Here is a 22,062-nt window from a genome sequence, read left to right on the forward strand (position 1 = left end):
TTAGGGCTGTTTGACATTAGGTCAGATCCAGCAACTGGCTACTTAGCTAGTTAAATTTATTGAAAAAAATACTGACACAAAATGCAAGGTCAGGCTTGAATCAAGCCCGCTATTTGGAAGAAAACCTAAACCCGGCCCGACCCATATATTCCGCTTGCGCTCGGTTACACCCTGCTTAGTCCGTTTAGGCCTCGCGCAACCTCTTTCATGGCTAAGCGGGCTCGCAGTTTTCGACGTTACGGCTCCCGACCGCTACAGTTTCTTTCGCATTTTGTCGCAAGAGCCGATCCGAAACTTATCAAATATAAACCGTGAGATGGGCAACGTATAAATGTACTGTCTAAACACGAACGGAAGGGCTATAAAAGTCACGTCTGTTCATGAAGCCATGCACACTCGGCATTCGTAAATAAAAGTGCCTGCATCTGCTAAAGATGAAAGAGTGTAATGGAATCGGAAACGACTTACCAGTAGGCATTTACGGGAAAAGTTAAAGGCTAGCTGTAAAATTTTGTTTGAACCTTTCTGCCAGGTTTTCTTAGCGGTTTCTTTTCCTGTCGAACCCTACCCATCTTTCCTAACACGGATACTTAGCTTTTAAAGCCTGTACTGACCCCAACAACTTAAAATTAACAGCCTAAGATAGGACTAGTCAACCCGGTATAGTGTTTTCTTTTACCAAGCAAAAACAACTCAACTGAGATACAGACTGCAATTTTTTTTTAAATTAGAACCATACTGGTGTATCAAGCCTAATGTGTATAAACAAAGCTTAATCTGATAGTTTTGTAAAACCATCTATAATATTTGTCTGGCGTGCTTTTCGGGGGGTCTTTGCCTGGCGTGCTTTTCGATTTGGATACTGCACCCTGCAGAAGTTAATTAATTGTTTCATTTATTGGTTCTACTCTTAGCAATCCAAAAACAAAGAAATCGAATTGAATGTTGAGCCTAAAACTTACACACATAATAGAGATACAACGGGGAATACCGGTAATTTCCACATCGCTTGCCAACACGGATTAAGTGGTAGCGAGAGAAGCAAAGACATTAAATTGAGTCGTTATTAGGCAAACAATATTTACAATCTTTAAACGAACCGTTGCAAGTAAACACAACAACAGTTTACCATTCGAAATTTTTATTAACTTGGGATATTAAATGATTCAATCCATTTATTCATTACAACTTCTATGGAAAGGTTTAAACTGTACAAAAATAAGAATTGAATAGCATGTTTTCTGTACTCAGCGCATAAGTTTTGCAAGGTCTAATTTTGCTAATGTGACACCTCAACACGCAAATCAGGTACCCCTGTTGTACTGGCATATTCCACTACAGGAATATTTTGATGACTTGCAATGACTGTTAAATACTGATCACCCATTGTGGTCTGGTTTTATTTTCATCCCAAACAAAAAAAGACAACTCCGCTTAAACTATCTCAGGCTAACAAATACACTTTTCAGTTTACACCAAGCAAAATAAACTCAACTCTACCTTTATCTCAAGTGCTTGAATAAGAGTTAAGTACCATTATTTTATTATGTATGTACACAACAAGATTACAGTTCATGAGCTTTTTGTCACAAAACACGTTTAAAGCCAAATAACAACCTAACTTGCTACTTATCAAGCTGGCCCTGTGTTACAAAAGTTGCCACTACATTTTATAAGCAAGTTCAGTGCACGCTTAACTTCACTCAAAACATACCGTAATTTTCCAAGTATAGTGCGCCCCCGTGCATAATACGCACCCTAAAAATGGCATGTCGATGCTTGAAAAAAGCCTGTACCCATGTACAATACGCACCCAAATTTTTACTCTTAAATCCGTAAACGTAAAATTATTTCAGAAAAAAGATCATCTTTTGAAACAACCGGATGTTATTCTGCCGGTCAGTATCACTGCGCATGCGCTCGCAAACTCGATAGCGAAAAATGTTTAGGATTTGTGTAGGGTACATCGTGACAGCAAACGAGATCTTACTGGTCGCGTTCAAGCGGAACCGATCTTAATACTTGCAGAGAACATTTTTATTTTTAAAACACAAATGAAGTTTAATATGTATCAGATTAAAATACCTAAAAATCAGAATAATTAAATTCAAACTTATATACAAAATTTTAGTTCGATCCGTTGCATATCGGCAATGATATCACCCCATTTACGTTGTCGCTAAATGAGCAGTGTGCAGTATTTGACAATAACACAGCATCAAGGATTGCACCATCGCATCAAACGATGTGTCGTCAATTATGAATTTTACTGACTAAGTGTGTTGGGCAGGATGGCTAAATGTGATGCGCGATTGACAACAAACAAGAAGAAAGGTCTGATTTCAAGGTTTATTTCGAGGCAGATTTTATTCAAAAATTGTTGTACCCATGCATAATGCGCACCCTAGATTTTAGGACAATAAATTAATTAAATTTTGCGCATTATACACGGAAAATTACGGTAAGCATCAAGGTTAATAGGGCATCAGTCTAAAACCACTTATGGATAGTTTGGTAAAACTTACATTTTTTGTTATGTACACAACTATCAGGCAAAGGTGCATTATTTTGTACAAGAAATTACAGGCTGTTATGAAACATTATAAGCTTGGTGGAAATAAAGCATGATTTACTCAAATTTTTAAAACAAAAAAGTCAATTTCTTAAAACCTTTTGATACTGGACATAGTAAAAGCACAAATAAAAGCATCGGCCACACTTTAAAGAATTGCAATTAAAAAATCCAAAATCAATTAAATATGAAAGTTTAAAGCTAAAAACAATTACACCACACAATACACCGACATTTTTAGGTACATGATAACCACAAGCATATGATTACAACAATGTACAGAGCAATTTTTTCTACTAACATCAAAGTGGATATTTCAGTTTAATTGTAACCATTTCACTCTCCACTATTGTCAATCATCATTTCAGGTAGTCATCAATTATCTTCTGAAAAAATCACGCTTGTGACCTAAAGAAAAAAGGAGTTAGTACTTCAACAACTTGAAAAAATGTGTTCATACCAATTTATCTTTTAGTTCTTTCTCCAGAGATTCTGACAAATTGCAAAATCGTAGTATAAGTTTGCGAATTTTCCCTCCACAAAGAGACAATTCGTTCACTCCTTTTTCTCCTATCACATTTTCTGAAAAATCCAGCAGGCTCATCTACAACAGAACTTGTTTGTTAAAAATATAAATGTTAAATCTCCAAATGATTATGTGATATATATAGCATAAATGTTTACTATGCGAGAAGTGTTTTGCCGCAGTGCAAACCACAATGCGCCAACCTCTCTTTCTTGTAAGATAGCGCCTTGTAATACAGTGTAGCTGAATGCGTTCAACCATTATCGACCAATTGTCCCCTTCACCGTTGTGCGCTCAATAACGTTTTAACGCAGTTGTTTCTAGCTTCATTTTAGAGCTCATCATCAACAGTCGTCTGAAGGCTGGAGTGTTTAAAGTTGCTATCAGAGTGATTTTGTGGTGTGCACTTACCTGATGTTCAAGCTCTTTTGCCTTTGCTGCAAGTTTGACTACACCATCTTCAGTAATGTGGCATAGAAGCAAGTTTAGTCCTTTTATTCTATGCAGTTCTTCAGCAAGCACAGCAGCTCCATCATTGCCAATCTTGTTTCCAGCAAGGCTAAGATAGTCAAGCTGAAACAATTCTTTATGTTTAAAGGTGCTTTAAACTATCCACACAGTTACTAAGCCACTTTAAATCAGAAACTGTGTGGTTAGCTACTTATAAATTGATTGTGTGCAAAAACAGTTAATGTAGTTTGAAAAGTGCCAAAAGAGTGATTGAAAAGTGACATATTTAGTGTTTCAATTTTGTGAACAAAGTAATTAAAGATTAGCACATCAAGCAATTTGCTTGTTTATTTTTTTTAAACAAGCGATTATCTTTTTTCAATCAAGCAATTTGCATTTCCAAGTACTTATTTAAACCATTACATTGCTTGTTTTCAATCAATCAAAGTTTATTTTTACCAGCAAATGAAATCTTAAATTTATAGGAAATAGAAAAAAAATAGGAAGGAACGATTAACCTTTTGGTTTTTGAGTCAAGATGCTGATTCACTATTTTACTGTGCAACAATCATAAAATCCAGTCTACATGCAAAGCACTCTGCATTCTGCTTACTATTGAGATTAGCTGGAACAAACGCCTATTACTCACGAAAGTGTTGGCACAAGACATGACCATATGCAAATAACAAGTAACTTGCTTAAAGGTTACCACCTCTATAGGCTTTTTTGAAGAGCACATAATATTAACAGCATAATTTTGCATTGACATAATAACTGTCATTTTTTATGCCGTTTTTTACGGACCATAAAGCGCACCCGATTATAAGGCGCACTGTCAATAAATTGCTTTGATTAGTTTTTTGTTCATACATAAGGCGCAGCGGGCTATAGAACGCAACGTATTTTAAGGAGTATGGGTTACCGTATAACGCTCATTAAACAAAGCAATTAAGCACTACTTGGTCCATACATTAGGCGCACCGGCTTATAAGGCGCACGATCAATTTATCAGGAAAAAAAAGGATTTAAGTTGTGCCTTATGGTCCGTAAAATACGGTACTCATGTGATTGTAAATACTACAACTGAGGAGTTCTGTGTCTTAAAAACATTTTTGTTAACTTTAAAAGTAACAATTAGCATCATATTGGCATTATTAAAGGTTTCTGAAAAGACACCTGTGCATTGTTGTCTTTCAAACCTTGAACCACTTTCTCTACCCCAACATGGGTGATGCCACAATCATCTAGATGCAGCTGCTTGATGTAGGAGATGCCTGGAGCAAGAAGTTCTGCACCAGCATCAGTCAGCTTGTTTCCACCAAGTTTCAGTTCGGTTATCTGTACAATATGTAAGTTAAAGACAAAATTTATACATGGCCATAACACATCAAAAAAATCAGACTTAAAGAGATTTAGTTTCTTAAAAATGGCTAAAATGGAACATCAAAAATGTAGCAGCAAAGCAAACATATTTTTCCAATCTGAAAGTGGCTGGAATTTCATACCGGATCATCCAGTTTTAACAGGTTGTCCCTTAAATTTGCTAATCCATGATGTGTGATTTTGCATCTTTCAACATGTAAATGCTTGAAGAGATGAACACTGCTTGAGATGGAGTTCCAGCAGTTTTCTTGCAAATTAAGTGTGGATAGGATGAGTGTGTCAATCTAAACAAAATAACATGGTTGGTCATCTTGCAGAACTGTGGGCCAGAAAATCTACTTCAAACAGAGATCATTTTGTTGCCTCAGAAAGTTCATTGTTTTTAATGAAAAATTTTCTAAAGTGTGAGTATTAAACGAAACAAAATACTATAAAATTTCTCATTGTGATGTATGACAAGGCATTGTTATGTTTAATAAAGGGTTTCTGTGTCAACAATACAGTTTATTTTTGCGTCATGGAGTAGAAATTAAAAGCTAAAAAAAGATAAAAAGAAAATTTATAATCACAGAAAAAATTAAATATTGCTATGTCTAGCAGATTTTTTTATAAAAGAGATTTGGTAGATGCTTTTCAGTCCTATGCTTCAAAAAGTATAATATTTTTATAATACTCCAAATTTACTTTAAATGTTGGCGACCCCTAAGGTATTACTATTTTATACCAAGTTTCAGTTCATTCTGAACTATTTTTTACAGTTTATAAGTATGCAAAAAACACACACATCACAATAGCAAGAGGACATAGATAGAAAAAACATACCTTTATACCAGACTTGATTTCATCAGTAAATCTTTCAAGAGAATTACTCACAAAGATACACTTCTGGTATTCTTGGTCAGATGCAGCACGCACTTCTGTAACACTGCCAAATCGTGTCTGAACCACTTTCAAAGCATAACACAAACTCACAACATCAACTGGAAACCATTGCCCAATTAAAGTCATTTCAGACTTGCATGCTGCATTACTAACAAACTCTGCACACATGCTTTCATCCTGTGCCTCCCACAAACGGGCAAAATGATTAAATTTTACTGTTGTAAAAGAACCATACTTCTTTAACATGTATTTACAAAGAAGAGTTTTCTTCAAGATCCAGTCTTCCACAGAAAGTTCGGGAAAGACTTCTTTTATCTGTGAAAAGGTATTTTGATTGCAGAGACCAAAAAAACATTTGAACATGACTTCAGGAATATTGCTATCAAGTGAGCTCTCAAATTGTCTCACTGTTTGGCCTGAAAAAAGGTAGATGGCAGCCAAGAACTCTTGCCATGTTAGGTGAGAAAAAGTCAACTGACGTCCTGCAAGGATACTAACATACAATCCCCGTAGTAAAGTATGATTGGTAAATATTTTTACAAGCTCAGGATCAAGACCTACTTCTTTTTGCATACCCTTAGAAAAAATGAACTGTTTTCGTTGAATGCCAATCCAAGCAAGGTGACCCAATGATTTCAGTTCAAAACCTCTTTCTATCAGTTTACTGGCACTCACAAAATCAACAAAAATTGATGTCAAAAGAGAGGTTAGAGTAGGAGAAACAGAAGTTACTTCTTTTTTCTTGAACAGGTATGAATATGCCACAGTGCAATAAATTGGTATGTGACAATACAAATATAAGTCCGAGTTGTAATGTATATCAGTTTTCACTTTTTCAAATGCATCTCCACAAATCTGCTGACCTAATGTATCCTGGGAGTCTTGACCTAGGCCATTAATTTGCACTATAAACTCTGGAATATAAGGCTGTCCAAGGTTAAACATATGTTCTGGTCGGGAAGTAAAAACTTTTCTTGCCATTGGCAAAATAGCTCCAGACAATAGATTTAGTAGAATGATTGCAGGTCTTGTCTGTTTGTTAATAGAATAAATTTTTTGGATATTCCCACTCGGAAGTGATATTTCATCCAAACCATCAATCACCACCAAGACCTTGTTGTCTTTGGCAATCTGCTTTAATATGGCCTTGTTGCATTTAGGAGTGTGCTGCCAGTTGCCATTTAGGTACAGCATTCTCTACTAAAAATTGAAATACAGTGCAGGGCCGAGAGAAATCAATTTTTCGTACAAAAAGATAAAAAATGAATGAAACAGGGCCAAGGTACCCCTCATCGTGCAAGGTGTTTGCTACAAGCATCTTGGTAAATGTTGTCTTGCCAATTCCTGCCTGACCTACTACACCAACAATCTTGCTGTTTAACTCCATGTACTGTGCATCTTTGTTTAACTTGGCAGCTTTTCTTTTAGCACATTTTTGTGACCTGATAAATATTTGATCGATGGATAATGTACCTTTCATTTCATTGTACAATGTAAGCAACTGTGAGCGTTGGTATAACTTTTGCTCTGAAAGAAAAGCTGTAGACTCATAGTGATTTAAATGCTGAACTTTAACTTCCGTAAGCTCAAGTTCTACAGCATCACAGTCATGCTGAATGTCAACACCAAAAATTGTTGACTCTGCATCTTTGCCAGCTTGGTATTTGAGTGCTTCCATCAGTTGTTCTCCTGAAAAAGGCATGTATTTATAAGATGTATACAAAACAATCAATATGCTCCTTATACAATGACTAATAAGACCTAATTAGGACAAATAGCATATTCTTTAAGGAAATCACCTGGAAAATCACAAACCAGTTTATTTAAATAAAAATTTGCACTTTGTGACTGGCAATTTAATAAAACCACTGACCATGATACGGTGGTTGGCAGTCTAAACAGCAAAGACTTTCTCTTATTGGCGCGCTGTCCTGTGCCTGAAGGTAAGTCGAAAAAACCTTACAATTTTCTTAATTATGTCCTACCGTATTGAACAATTTTGTAGTTTATTTTTGCAACATTACTACAAATTCTTAATACTCACACTTAACCTTAAAATGTCAAAAAGAATGTGAATACTGTACATGTTATGTCAAAGTAATTCTCTTGGTTTACTTTTAGAGGGCATTTCTTCATGGTAAGGCTCTTTAACTCTTTATATGGGCTAAAATAAAGTTGCAACTTTTGTGCAAATGTGTAAATGTTTTAAATAAATCAAAATTAAACAAAATAAATAACAAACAGGTAATTTCTATATTCTTTTTCACCAAAAATGAGGTGTTTTGTTAGAGTGGAAAACACTGTTACCGGTTTCTCTGCTTTTTCTTGTTGCTCTTCTGATCTAATTCGCTTGGCCTAAAATATAACATTTTGGCAAATTAAACAACGGGTAATTTATAGGTAATTAAACAGCAAAAAGTTATGGCATTAACATAACAAGTATTTTGTGTGTGTGTGTGACATGTGTATTTACACTATTTTTTTACTTAGAAAATTCTGTATTAAAATATGCTGTAAGCAAGTTAAACTTTTGTTTTAAACCATCACAGTAAAAATATTTTAAACGTCAACAATGTGGAACAAACAACAATTAATCACATATAAGATAAGCAGGTTTAAATAAAACTACATTAATAGCATATTACAAAAAAATCGCACCCTACATTTTTCATCAAGGCAGTATTTTTTTAATATAACCAGCTTTAGAAATCAAGCAGGATTCAAAACAAATTGTTCTTTAAATTTACAAGTGGAATGTCACAAACACCTTGGTTTTACTCTGTAATGTTCTCCCTGATGTTATGGGTTTCTGTGTCTGTTTGTTTGGGGTTGATGCCTGCAAGAATATAACAGTATGGAAAGTTTGGTCTATTATCCCGACAAACTCCAATGCTAAGGCATGATATGAAACAAAAATAAAATGAGATTTTTATAATTTTCAAATTCGAGATAGGGGGTGTTGATTTGGGGTTTATCAAATCAAACCAACAATTACCAAAAAACAATCTAGAAAAGCTTTGATAAAATCGGATTTTCCAATATGCAATGAATTTTACAGGCAGTAGAACTTTTAACATAAAAATTATACTCATACCACTAATTAATTTATAGGCCTACCATTTCAGCACTCTCAACAATCTCAATGATGTCAAGTTGAGACTTCTTTATCATATCATTATACTCTTCGGTGCTAACAAACAAAATGTAATTGTATAACCTCGTTCATAGACCGCCTATAATCTTTTCGTTTTGTACATGACAGACTGTATGTACTATGTATGCATATATACCAAGAGTCGCCAACCTTTACTGCTCAAAGAGTATTCCGAGCCGTTTTACATGGTAAACAAAGCTCTTTTGAAATGTCATGCCACTGTTAACGTTTATTACATTGCTGAGAATATGTCCTTGTTTAACACATATAGTGCGCGCGCACACACACTGCGAAAAAAATAGCGTCTCACGTCGCGTGGTAACCTGCGCGTCGCTAGTTCGTTTCAAGGTATAAATGCGGTTGTAGCTACCAGAAGCGGGTACAGTTATGTTATGCATTGTAATTTTCATTTTCGGGTTACTAAAACTGAGCCGCGTTAGAAGGTTGCGTAAATGTTTGTCGTCGGTAAATAGAAAGTGTAGTTTTTAATTAGGGGAATTTCCCAAAAGCAAACAATTTCAGACAATGGAAACTTCCTTTGTAAATTTTTGCTTTCCGCTGTTTCTTTTATATTTTATTGCGATAGCTGACACAATACATCAGGGGTGGGCAACCTTTGTTACTGTAGGGCCAATTATAAATGTCAAAATTGGATGTCGGGCCGCACATGTGCACAACACAAAGTGATTTTGCTTTGTTTCTTACCAAATATGCTTAACTACAAGTATAATTCGTATTTGATTCTAGCCACATTTTGCCAGATCGCAGAAAACTAGCATCAGGCGCATTGATCAGCTTAAAAATATGTAATAATTGGACTCGTTTGCCAGTACTTCTGAAATCCAAGCGTCTCTGCGGCCGAACAACCTTTAATAAAGCGTCGCATGCGGCCCGCGGGCCGTAGGTTGTCCGCCCCTGCAATACATACATAACGCAATAAATGCAGCCAATGGGTAACAATACGAATTGGCCATGAACGACAGGTAATTTTGTAACGTTTGTTCACGGTTTCGTGCACTTAACAACCGTAAACGCGATCGTATATGCTAAAGCTTGAAGGAGGAAACCAGTCGTAGCGACAACTTCAATTACCTTCACCGCACGCCAAAGTTTTGTAACCGAACCAGAACTGACATATCAAGCATTTACGCATGGCCGGCAACCGTTTGCATCCAGTGGGTAAACCAAAAAACAGGAAGGCTGCATCAAACCATAGGCCTGGCCTAGCTGCATTTATAAATTAATTTTATTTACAATACACTCATTGTTTATCGTTTGGGTAAAGCGGTGAATTTAAACTGGAATGCTTTATCAATATAAATACGATCCATCTATGCTAATGTGAACATACACACAAACTGACATCGGCCCTAAAGCCTTCATATACAATTCAATGGGTTATGTGTTTTCACTTAAGTGAAGTAAGCGATAATAATTGATGGAACGAAAAATAAAGTATGTAGCAAATGATCTTGTTTCCACACCAGTGGATTTATTACATTGTATATAGAGGCTTTTTGAGAGGGTTGTGGGCTGTTGGAAGGACCGTGGGTTACGTAAAGCTGCAGTATTAAAATATAACCTAGGAATGAGTTGAGTTGAGTTTATTTCAACGGTGATACAAACCGTAGGTGCTCAATTGTGCTAAAATATTCACCAAGCCGGAAATAGCTGCGCAACGTTCAGACGTTGAAAAGCGCGACAAAGTTGAGGGCGCAATCGGTAGATAGATGGTAGACGCGCTGCCAGGGCTGCCACTGAGAAGTTCCCTCACCAAAAATCCCAAGATAACCAAAAAATGGCAAATACACAGTTTAATCCTAGCTGGCGCAGGCAACATAATCTGATGGTTACACCAGGTCCCAGCCATCAAAAAGTATTTTTTTCTACATTTTTTACTGGCACATGATACATCGAAAAGCCTGTAGTACTGGCCTTACTCACTAGTTTTGACACGGAATTTCAATCAACTTTACGGCTTCGAACCCAAAATTGGTGAAGCACTGTTACGTAATTCGTTACCTAAAAAGATGATTTTTGCAACACGATAATTTTTGTTCGCAACAATAGTATTAATTGTATCTTAAGCGTATTAAACGGATGAATTCAACACATCCCAAAGTTTGAAAAGTTTTTCATTAAAAGTTCTGGTGCTTGATTTTTTAACAGCACCAAACCCCATAGAAATCGTGCATTTTTTAGAAATTCTGACGTCACCCTGTGGTTGCCCTGTTATTCGTCGCTTCTGTTTGTGAATAATCAAGTCAAGTTCTAAGCTCTTAGTCTTGACTCTTGTATTCTTGATCACGAAGGCAGATAAATGAACGAAATTGAAAAAGCTGCACGAAAAAGGCCATTTTAGTTAATCATGTATCATAGAAACGAAATAATTTAGCTTAGTGTAAATGAACAAGGCCAGGACATCGGAGGACTATACAGGCGTTTTCCCGTTTTTTTCCGTTTTAATTATTCTAAACGCCCAAATATTGCCAGACATGCAGTTTCTTTTTGCTCGATTTTATACCAATGTATACCAATTCTTTTTGCTCAATTTTTATTTTTTACAAATGCATCTTGGTTAGTTTGAATATAGTGTTTTTGACAAAGTCTTGGTTAGTTTGAATATAGTGTTTTTGAGTCAACTTATAGCAAAATTGTTTCCCAAGCACTAAGCAGTCATGACATTTTCTCACCGTTCCATCTAGCCTATGTCAAGTGTTCCAGCTATCTTGACAAGGGCTTAATTCAAGGCAATGTACGCTGATCATGGCACACCTATGTCCATTGACATAACATCAGTATGTGGGCCACGGAGCCCATCCACTGGTACTTCATACCAACCTACTTCACTCTCCCATTCATCGGACAAACATCCACGAAGAATGATGGATTCTTTCAACATGCTTCGCAAACGCAGAGAACTTTGTGATGTCACAATTATAGTAGGAACTCTCAAGTTATTTGCCCATCGAGCAGTTTTGGCTGCTGCATCACCATATTTTCATGTAAGTACTGTGAACATTAAGCTGCAGACAGTGTACACTGTTTCGACATAAAAGGTCTCATCAGTACAGCTGGTGACAAGACATTGGTTGTATAGGCTAATATTGCTGGATTATGGCACTTTGGTTTGTTGGGAGTAACAGGCTTAAAAGCCACGTCTCATCAAGTCTGTTTAATCTCACAACTGGGCATAGACAACAAAGGAATTGAATTCACAATGGCAAGCATCTGCCAGAAGTACTACATATTGCGTAAATGCAAAAAAGCGTTTACAACACAATAGCTTCAAGAAGTCATCATCATCATTCATCATTTTTGTACCAGGGGTGGGCAACATGCGGCCCATTGATTAAAGTTGTGCAGCCTGCAGAGCCACATGGATTTCAAATGTACTGGCAAATGAGTCCAATTATAATATATATATGTTTTAAGGAGATTAATGCGCCTGGTATATTGTTCAGTGACATTACAATATGCTGCTAGAATCGAATGCAAATTTTATTTGTATTAAGGCATTTTTGGTATGCAACGAAGTAAAATCACCTTGTGTCATATAAAGGTGCGGCCCGCGATCTAATCATAGCAATTGTATTTGGCCCCACAGTGACAAATGTTGCCCACCCCTGTCTTATACCTTTAATTTTCAAATTTTTTAGGCAATGTTCACTGTTGAATTGGCTGAGAGTCACTTAAGAGAGATTGAGATTCGTGACATTGAAGAACGGGCTATGGAACTGCTTGTTGACTTCGCATACACATCGCAAATCACAGTGGAGGAAAGCAACGTGCAGTCTCTGTTGCCTGCTGCTTGTTTGCTACAGATGGTTGAGATTCAAGGTAGATTTGTGTAGTGTTGTGGTGGATAGTTTTGTTTCTAGAACACCAGGATATTGTTTTTGTAAACTGTAGCAAGCATTACTTAACAGCTGAGAGAATTGGCCTATTTGCCCAGAAGCTAATTTCAAAGTGATAACTTAATACTACTAGGTGTTGCATATACTTGTTTTATGCAAATCATAAATCAACTCATCGGATTTAGGGTTGAAAAGTTTTATTTTTGATAAGCATATTATACTTCTTGCTTAAACCTAATTTTCAAAAAAATACCAGGATTGAACAGACTCCTTTTTATTAGACCACTGAGCTTGTGTTATCATTGCATTGGTGCGAGTGTGTGTGTTGCATTTTGTCGCTTTATAAGAATTTTGTCCTGCAAGATATGTCATTATCCTGATAAAGGTGTCTTGTATAGGACGTCAAAATGTCGATTGTTTACTATAAAACTGCTGGATGAGCAATACTTGGTTAGATTTCTTTTTACAGTCTTTCTTTATCTTTTTTTTAATCAAAGTACAAACTTTGGTGCAAGTTTATTTTAACTAACGTTTTAACGTTGCGCTGCTATTTCCGGCTTGGTGATTGTTTTAATGCTATTGTGTCGCTATGTTTTCTCACAAAGCGAAATAAACTCAACTGTGACCTTGTTAAACAGAAATATGCAGCGAGTTTCTGAAAAGACAACTGGACCCATCAAACTGTCTCGGCATTCGTGCATTTGCCGACACTCATGCCTGCAGAGAGTTACTACGAGTAGCCGACAAATTCACACAAGCTAACTTTCAAGAGGTAAGTTTGTTGTGGTTTGGAAAACATGACAAGAACCTTTACTGGTGTCATGAAAATGCATTGCAAATCATCTGTGTTTAGCAAAAGCAACATTCTGAATCAGTATTACATTTAGGTACACAATGCATAAATAATGTGGTTTTAAACATTCTGAGCAAAAAGCAAAGATAGCCTTCAGAAGATTAAATACTAGCTTTGATCTTTTTGCTCAAGAGTATTATATATTAGGGTTGGGCATTTGACCGGTCAAATAAAATCTGGTCAATTGACTGGTCAAATAAAATCTGGTCAATTGACCGGTCAAATACTATTCACATTACTAAATTGCAATTTTAGTTAAAAGTTGGAAGTTTAATCTTCTTCTAAACCATAAGTAATGGAAATGGAGGTTTCAACTCATGTAAATTTGTTTGTGAAATAGGAAATGTTCAGTTTATATTATATTACAGACTTTTCCGACCGCATTGCATGCTTCATTTCATCAATGGCCCCACCTGTGTGTCTGTAATTTTCATTCAGTAATCACATTTGTGAACTGGATTCTCATAATATTCTATATACATCAGATTAAAGTCTAATTTTGACTGAGATTTAACTGCAAAACTCGCTTATCCTGCTTAAAATCGTAATTTATGCTGTTAAGCTGTTGTCCATTCATGACAAAAAAGGAATATACAAAAGCTTGATATGTACGTACTTTATCCCAATAAGTACTGAACAGTAACTTATCTACAAAAATCTATTCTGGGCAATTATAAGCTAAATATATAGCTACAAACAATTTTTGGATCAACTATAGAAAAAAGGACTGTGGGCCTACAAGTTTACACAGATGGTTTAAATTACTTAGATTTTTTATCTGTCAGTAAAAATGTGCAACATTTGCAAAATGCCTAAGTAAATACCAATGAACTAACTTCCCCTCATGGACCTATCACACTCAAATTTATTAAGATAAAACGGTGCTAGAAGTGATCCATGTTTTTTAATTGCATTGGAAACCGTGCAAAGTTTGCCATAACGTAAATCAGATCTTAATTTCAAATGAAAAGTATATATATCCTAATTGTTATGGGATTTTTTTCAAATGAACAAAACACATCTACATTAGCTTAAAAATCACTTATTAATACAAGAGTATGCCCTAAACTGTTCTACCTGAGGGTTATTAGAAATAAATCACCCTTTTCAACAACCAAAAAGCAAGTCCAAGAAAATTTACCACATTTTATTTTTGAAATTAAAAATAGTATTTGACCGGTTAAATAAAGTGCTGTCAATTGACCGTATTTGACCGGTCAATTGACCGGCTTGCCAACCCTATTATATATTGAGGTTAATGTTTCATGTTGCTTTCTTGTATGTGCAAACAAATTTGGCTTGGGCATTATGTAGCTGTAGGAAAAACATTTATTTCACAGTTCAGTCTGTGGTTGCATTTTTATAAAAATTATTGTAAAAATGTTATTTGTGTGTGTGAAGGTGAAAGAGAATGAAGAATTTCGTCTTTTGCCTGTGGAACAGTTAATAGAAATCATAAGCTCTGATGATCTGAATGTCAGGTCCGAGGAACATGTTTACAAAGCACTTATGACATGGACACAACATGATATCGCTGAGAGAAGACCATTGCTACCTAAGGTAAAGCATTATAAGTAGCCATACATAAAGTTGCGAAGGTCACATTCAGGTATACCAAGTGGTGGGATTCAGCCGGTTTGTACCGGTTCTATAGAACCTTTATACAAAGTTTTATTAAATCAGCGAACCGGTTCTGGTTACTTTCAATGGACTATTTGTAACAGAATCGGCTGAAAAATATGACTTTTGTAACAGAACCGACTAACAAAAAATTAAATCCCACCATTGAGTATATCCTTTACTATATCAGCTGTGTTGTGTTGACAGCTGCAGTTTGTGGTGGTTGGAAGTTTTGTTTAAAGCCCAAAAGTTTTAAGGACAAGTTTGTTTGGAAGTTTATGCATTCAGACTGTAGCTTTGTAACTTGTGCTAAACCCCAATGCACTAAACATTCATATACATATCATGTTGAACTAAGAAACTAACTCTACCTAGCATTTTGGTGAAAACTAGCTTGGTTTGTGTGTCACAGCACATCACACCTAGGTTTTATGTTTAAAATGACAAATCTCACCACCTTTTCACACCCATGTGACTTTTAGTACCTCTCTATTAAACCTGGGATTTCCTTGTGCATGCAGCTTGTCCGACTCATAAAAGATGTGATTGTCATGATGTTAGATTATACAGTTGTTTCAATAACCTGTTTAAAGTCAGTATATTAGTGTAAAACATTTGTGTCACTCTCAAAAAGAACTAATAATCTGGCTTGTTTGTTTCTGGTGAGGATTTTTAAAACTGCAAATTGTATACCTAATCTCTGTTCAAATATCATGCTCTAATTTGAGATTCTCAATGCATGACCACATACTTGTGCTTTAGGCTTCAAACTATAAGCAACTGTGTAAAATGCAAAACATATTCATTAAGTTTAATGGTTAAAATAACGGACCAAATACATGTAAAAAGCGACATGCTTTATATTTCAAACACAACCGATGTGTCCTTCATATTACTGATGATGGCATGAGCATTTGCTGAAACATTTGAAATACATTTGCCGAAACAATCTATTTGTGCTGCTATTTTCATCATTAAACTTATAAACAGATCCAGATATAGTGTTCCAAATATTCATTCAGGTTTTGCAACATGTTCGTCTCCCGTTGCTCACCCCAAAATTTCTTGTTGGAGTTGTAAGTGTCGACCCTCTCATCCACAATGATGAGCAGTGCAGGGATTTAGTGGATGAGGCAAAGAACTATATGTTGTTGCCACAAGAACGACCTCTAATGCAGGGCCCAAGGACAAGACCAAGACGACCAATTACAAGAGAAGTCCTTTTTGCAGTTGGTGGTAAGTACATTGTATTTCTTTTTTTATTATGGAACATAGCGTGTTTCTAAACTTTTTTACTTTCCACTTTTTTTGTTATAGATCAGTGGTTCCCAACCAGGGGCGAATTCCTCATTGGGAGGGAATTTTGTAATTTGTAGGGGGGAATTTGTGCCACAATATTAATCTCTTACTGGTTGTCTGTGCTATGTGTTATTGCTGCATTTGCCATATAAGAGCTGAGAAAAAGAAAGTTATAGAGCTTATAATCGAGAGTTTACTAAGAATTACTTTAAAAAGTTAATGTAAACAATATTTTAGCAAACTAAATTTGTAGGGGGAAATTAGATTTGAATATCGACTAAAAGGGTGCACAGGACAAAAAAGGTTGGGAACCACTGTTATAGATAAAGTCTTGTTTTCCCCTTTTTTGTGCCACCAAATAACAAAGAAAAATACTACAAATTTTGGTTTTGATAATGGATAATTTGAAGCTATTTTTACGTTGAAAGCAGGGCTCAGAAAACATGTGGTCTCCCAAGCTTTCCAAATTAAGAGCCCTTGTTCATAATACAAGACTGGTATTGTGATAAACTATTAGGTTAAAGAAGGTAAACAAGCTCTGTTAAACAAAACGATGATTCATGATTTATTTGAATCGTTTGTTTCACACAGGTTGGTGCAGTGGTGACGCAATCAGCTCGGTGGAGCGTTACTGTCCGGAGACACGTGACTGGCGCTTGGTGGCGCCGATGAGCAAGCGGAGGTGTGGCGTGGGCGTGGCTGTACTAGACGACCTGTTGTATGCGGTGGGTGGACACGATGGAACGTCCTACCTAAACAGTGTCGAAAGGTGTGTTACGTAATGTTGCTATACAGTCTTTCTTTTGTGACCACACAAATGCGGTGATTTGCTTTTGTTGCAAGCATCGACACTCCATAAACTTTAAAACAGTTGTAACTGAGTGCTCTAGCAAAAGTGCTTTGTGCGTTATAACATTTGGGTCTCAAAACAAGTCGATTAGAACAGCAAATCCAGTCCTTTAATTCAAAAATTGGATCGCCTTTAAGTATTTACCAAACCCTAATGTGGCCCTTCATATTCTTACTTTTGGACCATCCTGTTGTAGACAACCAATTCGTAACCTAATCTTGAGACACACTTCCCAAAATGGAATTTGCATATTAAAGGGTCAGTTTGAAAACACTTGCTGGGCATTCTTGCACAATATTGTCAGCAACGCCGTGTCCCATATTGTGTGTTAATCTGGCTACTGTTCAAAAGTTTTGAACTTTTCCAGACCCCAAGTGTTTTGTGAGATTTCAACAAGAGAAATTTAGAAGCCTAAACGGACGTAAAAAACCTGCATAAACGTTTTAGCAAAATGCTCAGTCGTTTGTTGTATTTGTCAAAAATATATTGCATTGACTTTTGTCGGAACGTGTGGAAATTATAGTGTCTCATTATACGTCCATACTGACATGCTTTACGTCTAGCAATAATAACAAGATATATTAAAATGTATGCATGCGAAATTAGAATGTTAAATTTTGGGGTTAAATTTTATCCTCGATATCTGCAAATGGGTAAAAAAGAGAAAAGGGGCTGAGGACGTATGATGGAAAGTGTGGATTTATCTTGTTCTGTTTTTTGATTTCGAAGGTTCGATCCCCAGACGAACCAATGGTCAAGCGACGTAGCACCTACAAGTACATGTAGAACCAGTGTTGGTGTAGCAGTATTGGATGGATATCTGTATGCTGTTGGAGGGCAAGACGGAATGTCGTGTCTAAACATTGTTGAGCGGTAAGTTTAGGTCCTGATTCTGAATGTGTATGTACCTACAGGCTGTACGCACTTACACGATAATTTAAAAGTCAGTAGTTAAATCGTGGCACAGCAATTTTAATTAACCAACTGAACTTCGTTTATCTTTTGAAATTTGGTGATCGCTGTTTAAATCAGACGTGGGCGGCCTTTTAATCACCGTGTACCAATTTACTTGCCCTCAGAATAGCAATGACTTCAAGTGCCAACGTTTGTGTGTGTGTAAAAGCGATGTGTGTGAGCTGATTAAACCTGTTATCAGAATACAAACATATTCGTGTAGACCCTTTTAGGATTTTCATATCAAAACAAGCGCAAAACAAGTATTGTAATGGTTTAAATTATTATAAAAAAAAAACCTACATTCGAATTTCTGAATCACTCATTAGAAATTTACTACTTTGCTGATATTCTAATTATGTCGCTCGTAACTGGAATGCATAACTGTTTACTTAAACAACATTACTTATATTGTAGATACAGTTCAAAGGCAAACCGCTGGATCAAAGTGTGTTCGATGCGAACCAAACGTCTCGGGGTATCTGTAGCGGTTTTGGGGGGTTACTTGTATGCAGTTGGAGGGTCGGACGGACAAACGCCCTGGAATCTCGTGGAACGATATGACCCTAAGGAAAACCGCTGGTCTGACGTGGCACCCATGAGCACAAGACGAAAACATCTCGGTTGTGCGGTCTACAGGGTGAGTAGAAGGGGAATGGCAAAAACTGGAAGTGTTCTGATTGGTTGTGGGCCGGAAAAAAGTGTTGTGATTGGTTGAGTGCCAGTTAAAAGTGTTCTGATTGGTGGAGTCCGGTCAAAAATATTCTGATTGGCTGAGTGCCGGGTAAAAGTGTTCTGATTGGCTGGGTGCCGGGTAAAAGTGTTCTGATTGGCTGAGTGCCGGTAAAAGTGTTCTGATTTATTAAGTGCCGGTTAAAAGTTTTCTGATTGGCTGAGTGCCGAGTAAAAGTGAATATAGTTTAGCCCTTACACACAGGACATGCTGTACGCTGTTGGTGGAAGAGACGACACCACTGAGCTGAACACAGTGGAAAAATACAACCCCAACACCAATACGTGGAGCACAGTTGTCGCTATGAACTCACGAAGAAGCGGGGTAAATTGCAAGAAAGGAGCATTTATTGCGGATGTGTTATTCCGTGGTCAAAATGTTTCGTTAAAATTGGTTTGTGGGAGAGTTGTAAGCGGGCCTGAAAGTACAAGTCCGAAGCCTGGTCCGTTTGATTGACAGGTCCCTCTTCAAAAGCTCACAAGACGTACTACTGTACAGAATATAATTAAAAACCGCGTTTTGATGCTGTTGGGCATTAGGTGAAGTCCAGCAACTAGCTACTGAATTGCATAATTAATCTGAAAAAAAATTAAAGTCCGACCTGAATTAGGCCCGTTTGTTCGACTAAACCTAAGCCCGAAACAGAACCCGGCCCGACTTACAACTTTGGTTTGTGGCTCATCAGACCCAACTAAGTTATAAAAATGTTAACATCTGTGCAGTCACAAGAGGTTCGAGCAGGTTCTAACCCATTTTTTTCGCTTTTAGGTTGGCTTAGCTGTAGTGAACGGACAACTTATGGCTGTCGGAGGCTTTGACGGAACCAGCTACCTCAAAACGATTGAGATTTTCACTCCTGAAGCTAACACGTGGAGAATGTATGACGGAATGCACTACAGACGACTTGGAGGGGGTGTGGGGGTGATAAGGCTCCCCCAAACCTGACCACCCCCCGGGTACCAATCCCTGGGAATGTTGATGATGATGCAACAAAACAAGGAGTCATAGAAATCAGAGGAATTTTCGCCACGCTTGACTGAAGCTGGGTTGTCTAGTTTTGGAGTTCATTTATTTAGTTTTTGGTTTTAGGGCAATTTGGAGACAATACAACCTCTTTGCGATTGTCCTGGAAATCAAGTCATATGAAATCTGAGTTCATTGTTCAAGTTCACTGGCGAAGAATGATTCACACCGTTTCATGTCGCAAAAAAACGAAGTTATTATGTTTTTGGTTTTCTGCAACCAAATATTTGTTTTATTTTTCAAATCATTATATTTTTGCTTCGCGTTTATTATTCTGGAATTATAGACCTATAAAAAATTAAGTGCTGTCCAAACAGTTAACGACTCGCATCGTTCTTTGAAGTTTCCAATTATCGGTTGGTTTAAATTGGACTTGTGAATTTTATGAATATAGCCTACGTCTTCCCAACCTTAATTTGTCCGCAAACTTAACGCAACGGAACTGGTTGAGTTCTAAACAATAAATTAACTTTTTCTGTGGGCGTTATTGCCCATCGTTTAACAAAGTTGGACCGGTTCATGACCTGCAGAGGACATTTGGTGCGGCCTGCCATCGCAAAATTGTTGCATTTACATTTTTGCCTTGAAACGTGGAAGACGTTTATGATGACGCCTAACCACTCCTAGGTCTGTAAATCCTCAAAGTGAAATGGATTTTCTTGGACACAATGAGTTTTCGTAAATTTGCTGGTGTCACTTTGTGTTGCTAGGCCTGGAATTAAACAGCTCTGCTCGTTCATTGTTTGACGTCAACACTTGCTTAGTGTTAAACGTGAACTTGGGTGAAAAAAAAACGTGCTTTGTTTTGTCTGACGTCAATAAGAGCCTCAGTGACGACATAAAGGAACTTGTTCGGCTTTGTGAAATCACAAGTTCGAGTTACTGTGTGAGATATTATGACGTTACAAGTTTGACTTATTGTGACGTCATTGCTCGAGGTAATGTGACGTTACATACTTGAATTAAAATGACGTCCGGTAAGCACATTATTTAGTCAATTTTAGTTGGTTCAATCAAAAAAACGCGCTTGCATCTTTGTTTCTCGTATTCGAAACAACTTTGGGAGATAAGTTTGAAATGTTTGTGAGGATTTTGTTACGGAGGTCCTAACTTATTCACTGTGGTTCGTCCACTCCGCTATGTTGTGCTTCCACAATGTGTTTAATAAACGCCCTAAAATAAGTGTTATTACTGGTGTAGACAATGCAATGGTGAACTACAGTTTGTAAACAGTTGCTCGAGTTTTAATGTTAACTTGACTAGCTTCCGATGTTTCTTAGCGTTTACAAAAATAAGTTTGGTTTTCAAACCGGTTATGTGACGTAATAACGACAAACGATGACGTTGTGGAATATGGACAAGTTATGGGGAGAGTTGGAAGACAAAATTGTGGCCAGAACAAACGGCCGGTGTTCATCATAATCTGCCAGGTATAAGTATTCCAGAAAGCTGATAATGTGAACCAAAGTAAACTTTGATTAGTCGCTTATAAACAACTGTTGAATTCATCGCTCATACAGAGTCCCGGCAACGCGATTAATCCTCTGTTTTTTCTCTTTTCCGCTGCTTTAATCGTGATGAAAATATTCTGCAGGTGTGTCACAAGGGACATTTGTAATAGATACATCGTGTATTATAAAATCACGTTTTGAAAGATATGCAAATCACTCAGTAGAAAGCACTACAGAACAAGTGCACTCGATATAAGAGATTACTATCAGTTTTCCAAAGCGAAGAAATTTTTCATTTCTTTAAACTTCGCAGTGACGTTCGCCCGAGGAAAGTCATCTTTGTTTCCAAGATACCTGAACATAAAATCATTTGATTACTTTACAGTTGCTTCCCAGCAACTCGATTGTGTGACAAATGTTATGTTCTATTTTTGAAAATTAGAACTGAACAAGTT

The 22,062-nt window shown here is 36.8% G+C and overlaps 1 protein-coding gene and 1 pseudogene across 2 annotated transcripts; one reads left to right on the top strand and one right to left on the bottom strand.

Annotated features, from left to right (window-relative positions):
* Nucleotides 1–1,703: 1,703 nt before the first annotated feature.
* On the bottom strand, nt 1,704–9,395 carry LOC145233678 (NACHT, LRR and PYD domains-containing protein 14-like; annotated as a pseudogene). The gene is made up of 10 exons (XR_013861159.1): nt 8,931–9,395; nt 8,581–8,649; nt 8,121–8,168; nt 7,687–7,750; nt 5,754–7,502; nt 5,054–5,215; nt 4,725–4,886; nt 3,510–3,671; nt 3,033–3,176; nt 1,704–2,980 (listed from the first exon to the last, which is right to left on the bottom strand). The product of XR_013861159.1 is annotated as an NACHT, LRR and PYD domains-containing protein 14-like (transcript).
* A 1,847-nt stretch (nt 9,396–11,242) lies between these two features.
* LOC145232452 (kelch-like protein 20) lies at nt 11,243–21,344 on the top strand. The gene is made up of 10 exons (XM_080097076.1): nt 11,243–11,972; nt 12,627–12,807; nt 13,463–13,596; nt 15,079–15,237; nt 16,320–16,533; nt 17,188–17,365; nt 18,176–18,319; nt 18,818–19,040; nt 19,338–19,457; nt 19,902–21,344. Exons 1-10 carry the CDS (start codon nt 11,721–11,723, stop codon nt 20,076–20,078), a joined length of 1,782 nt encoding a protein of 593 aa, XP_079953202.1. The 5' UTR covers nt 11,243–11,720; the 3' UTR covers nt 20,079–21,344.
* The last annotated feature ends 718 nt before the right edge of the window (nt 21,345–22,062 follow it).

The sequence above is a fragment of the Phallusia mammillata genome, chromosome 6 (genome assembly GCF_965637545.1).
Source record: "Phallusia mammillata chromosome 6, kaPhaMamm4.hap1.1, whole genome shotgun sequence".
NCBI classification, from domain to species: domain Eukaryota; kingdom Metazoa; phylum Chordata; class Ascidiacea; order Phlebobranchia; family Ascidiidae; genus Phallusia; species Phallusia mammillata.

Excerpts from the sequence above, each read along its gene's own strand:
- LOC145232452 (XM_080097076.1), top strand. The coding sequence starts at position 11,721 with ATGTACGCTGATCATGGCACACCTATGTCCATTGACATAACATCAGTA. Across the intron at positions 15,238-16,319 it reads GAAGACCATTGCTACCTAAG|GTTTTGCAACATGTTCGTCT; the intron begins GTAAAGCATTAT and ends ATATTCATTCAG. Across the intron at positions 19,041-19,337 it reads TCGGTTGTGCGGTCTACAGG|GACATGCTGTACGCTGTTGG; the intron begins GTGAGTAGAAGG and ends CCTTACACACAG.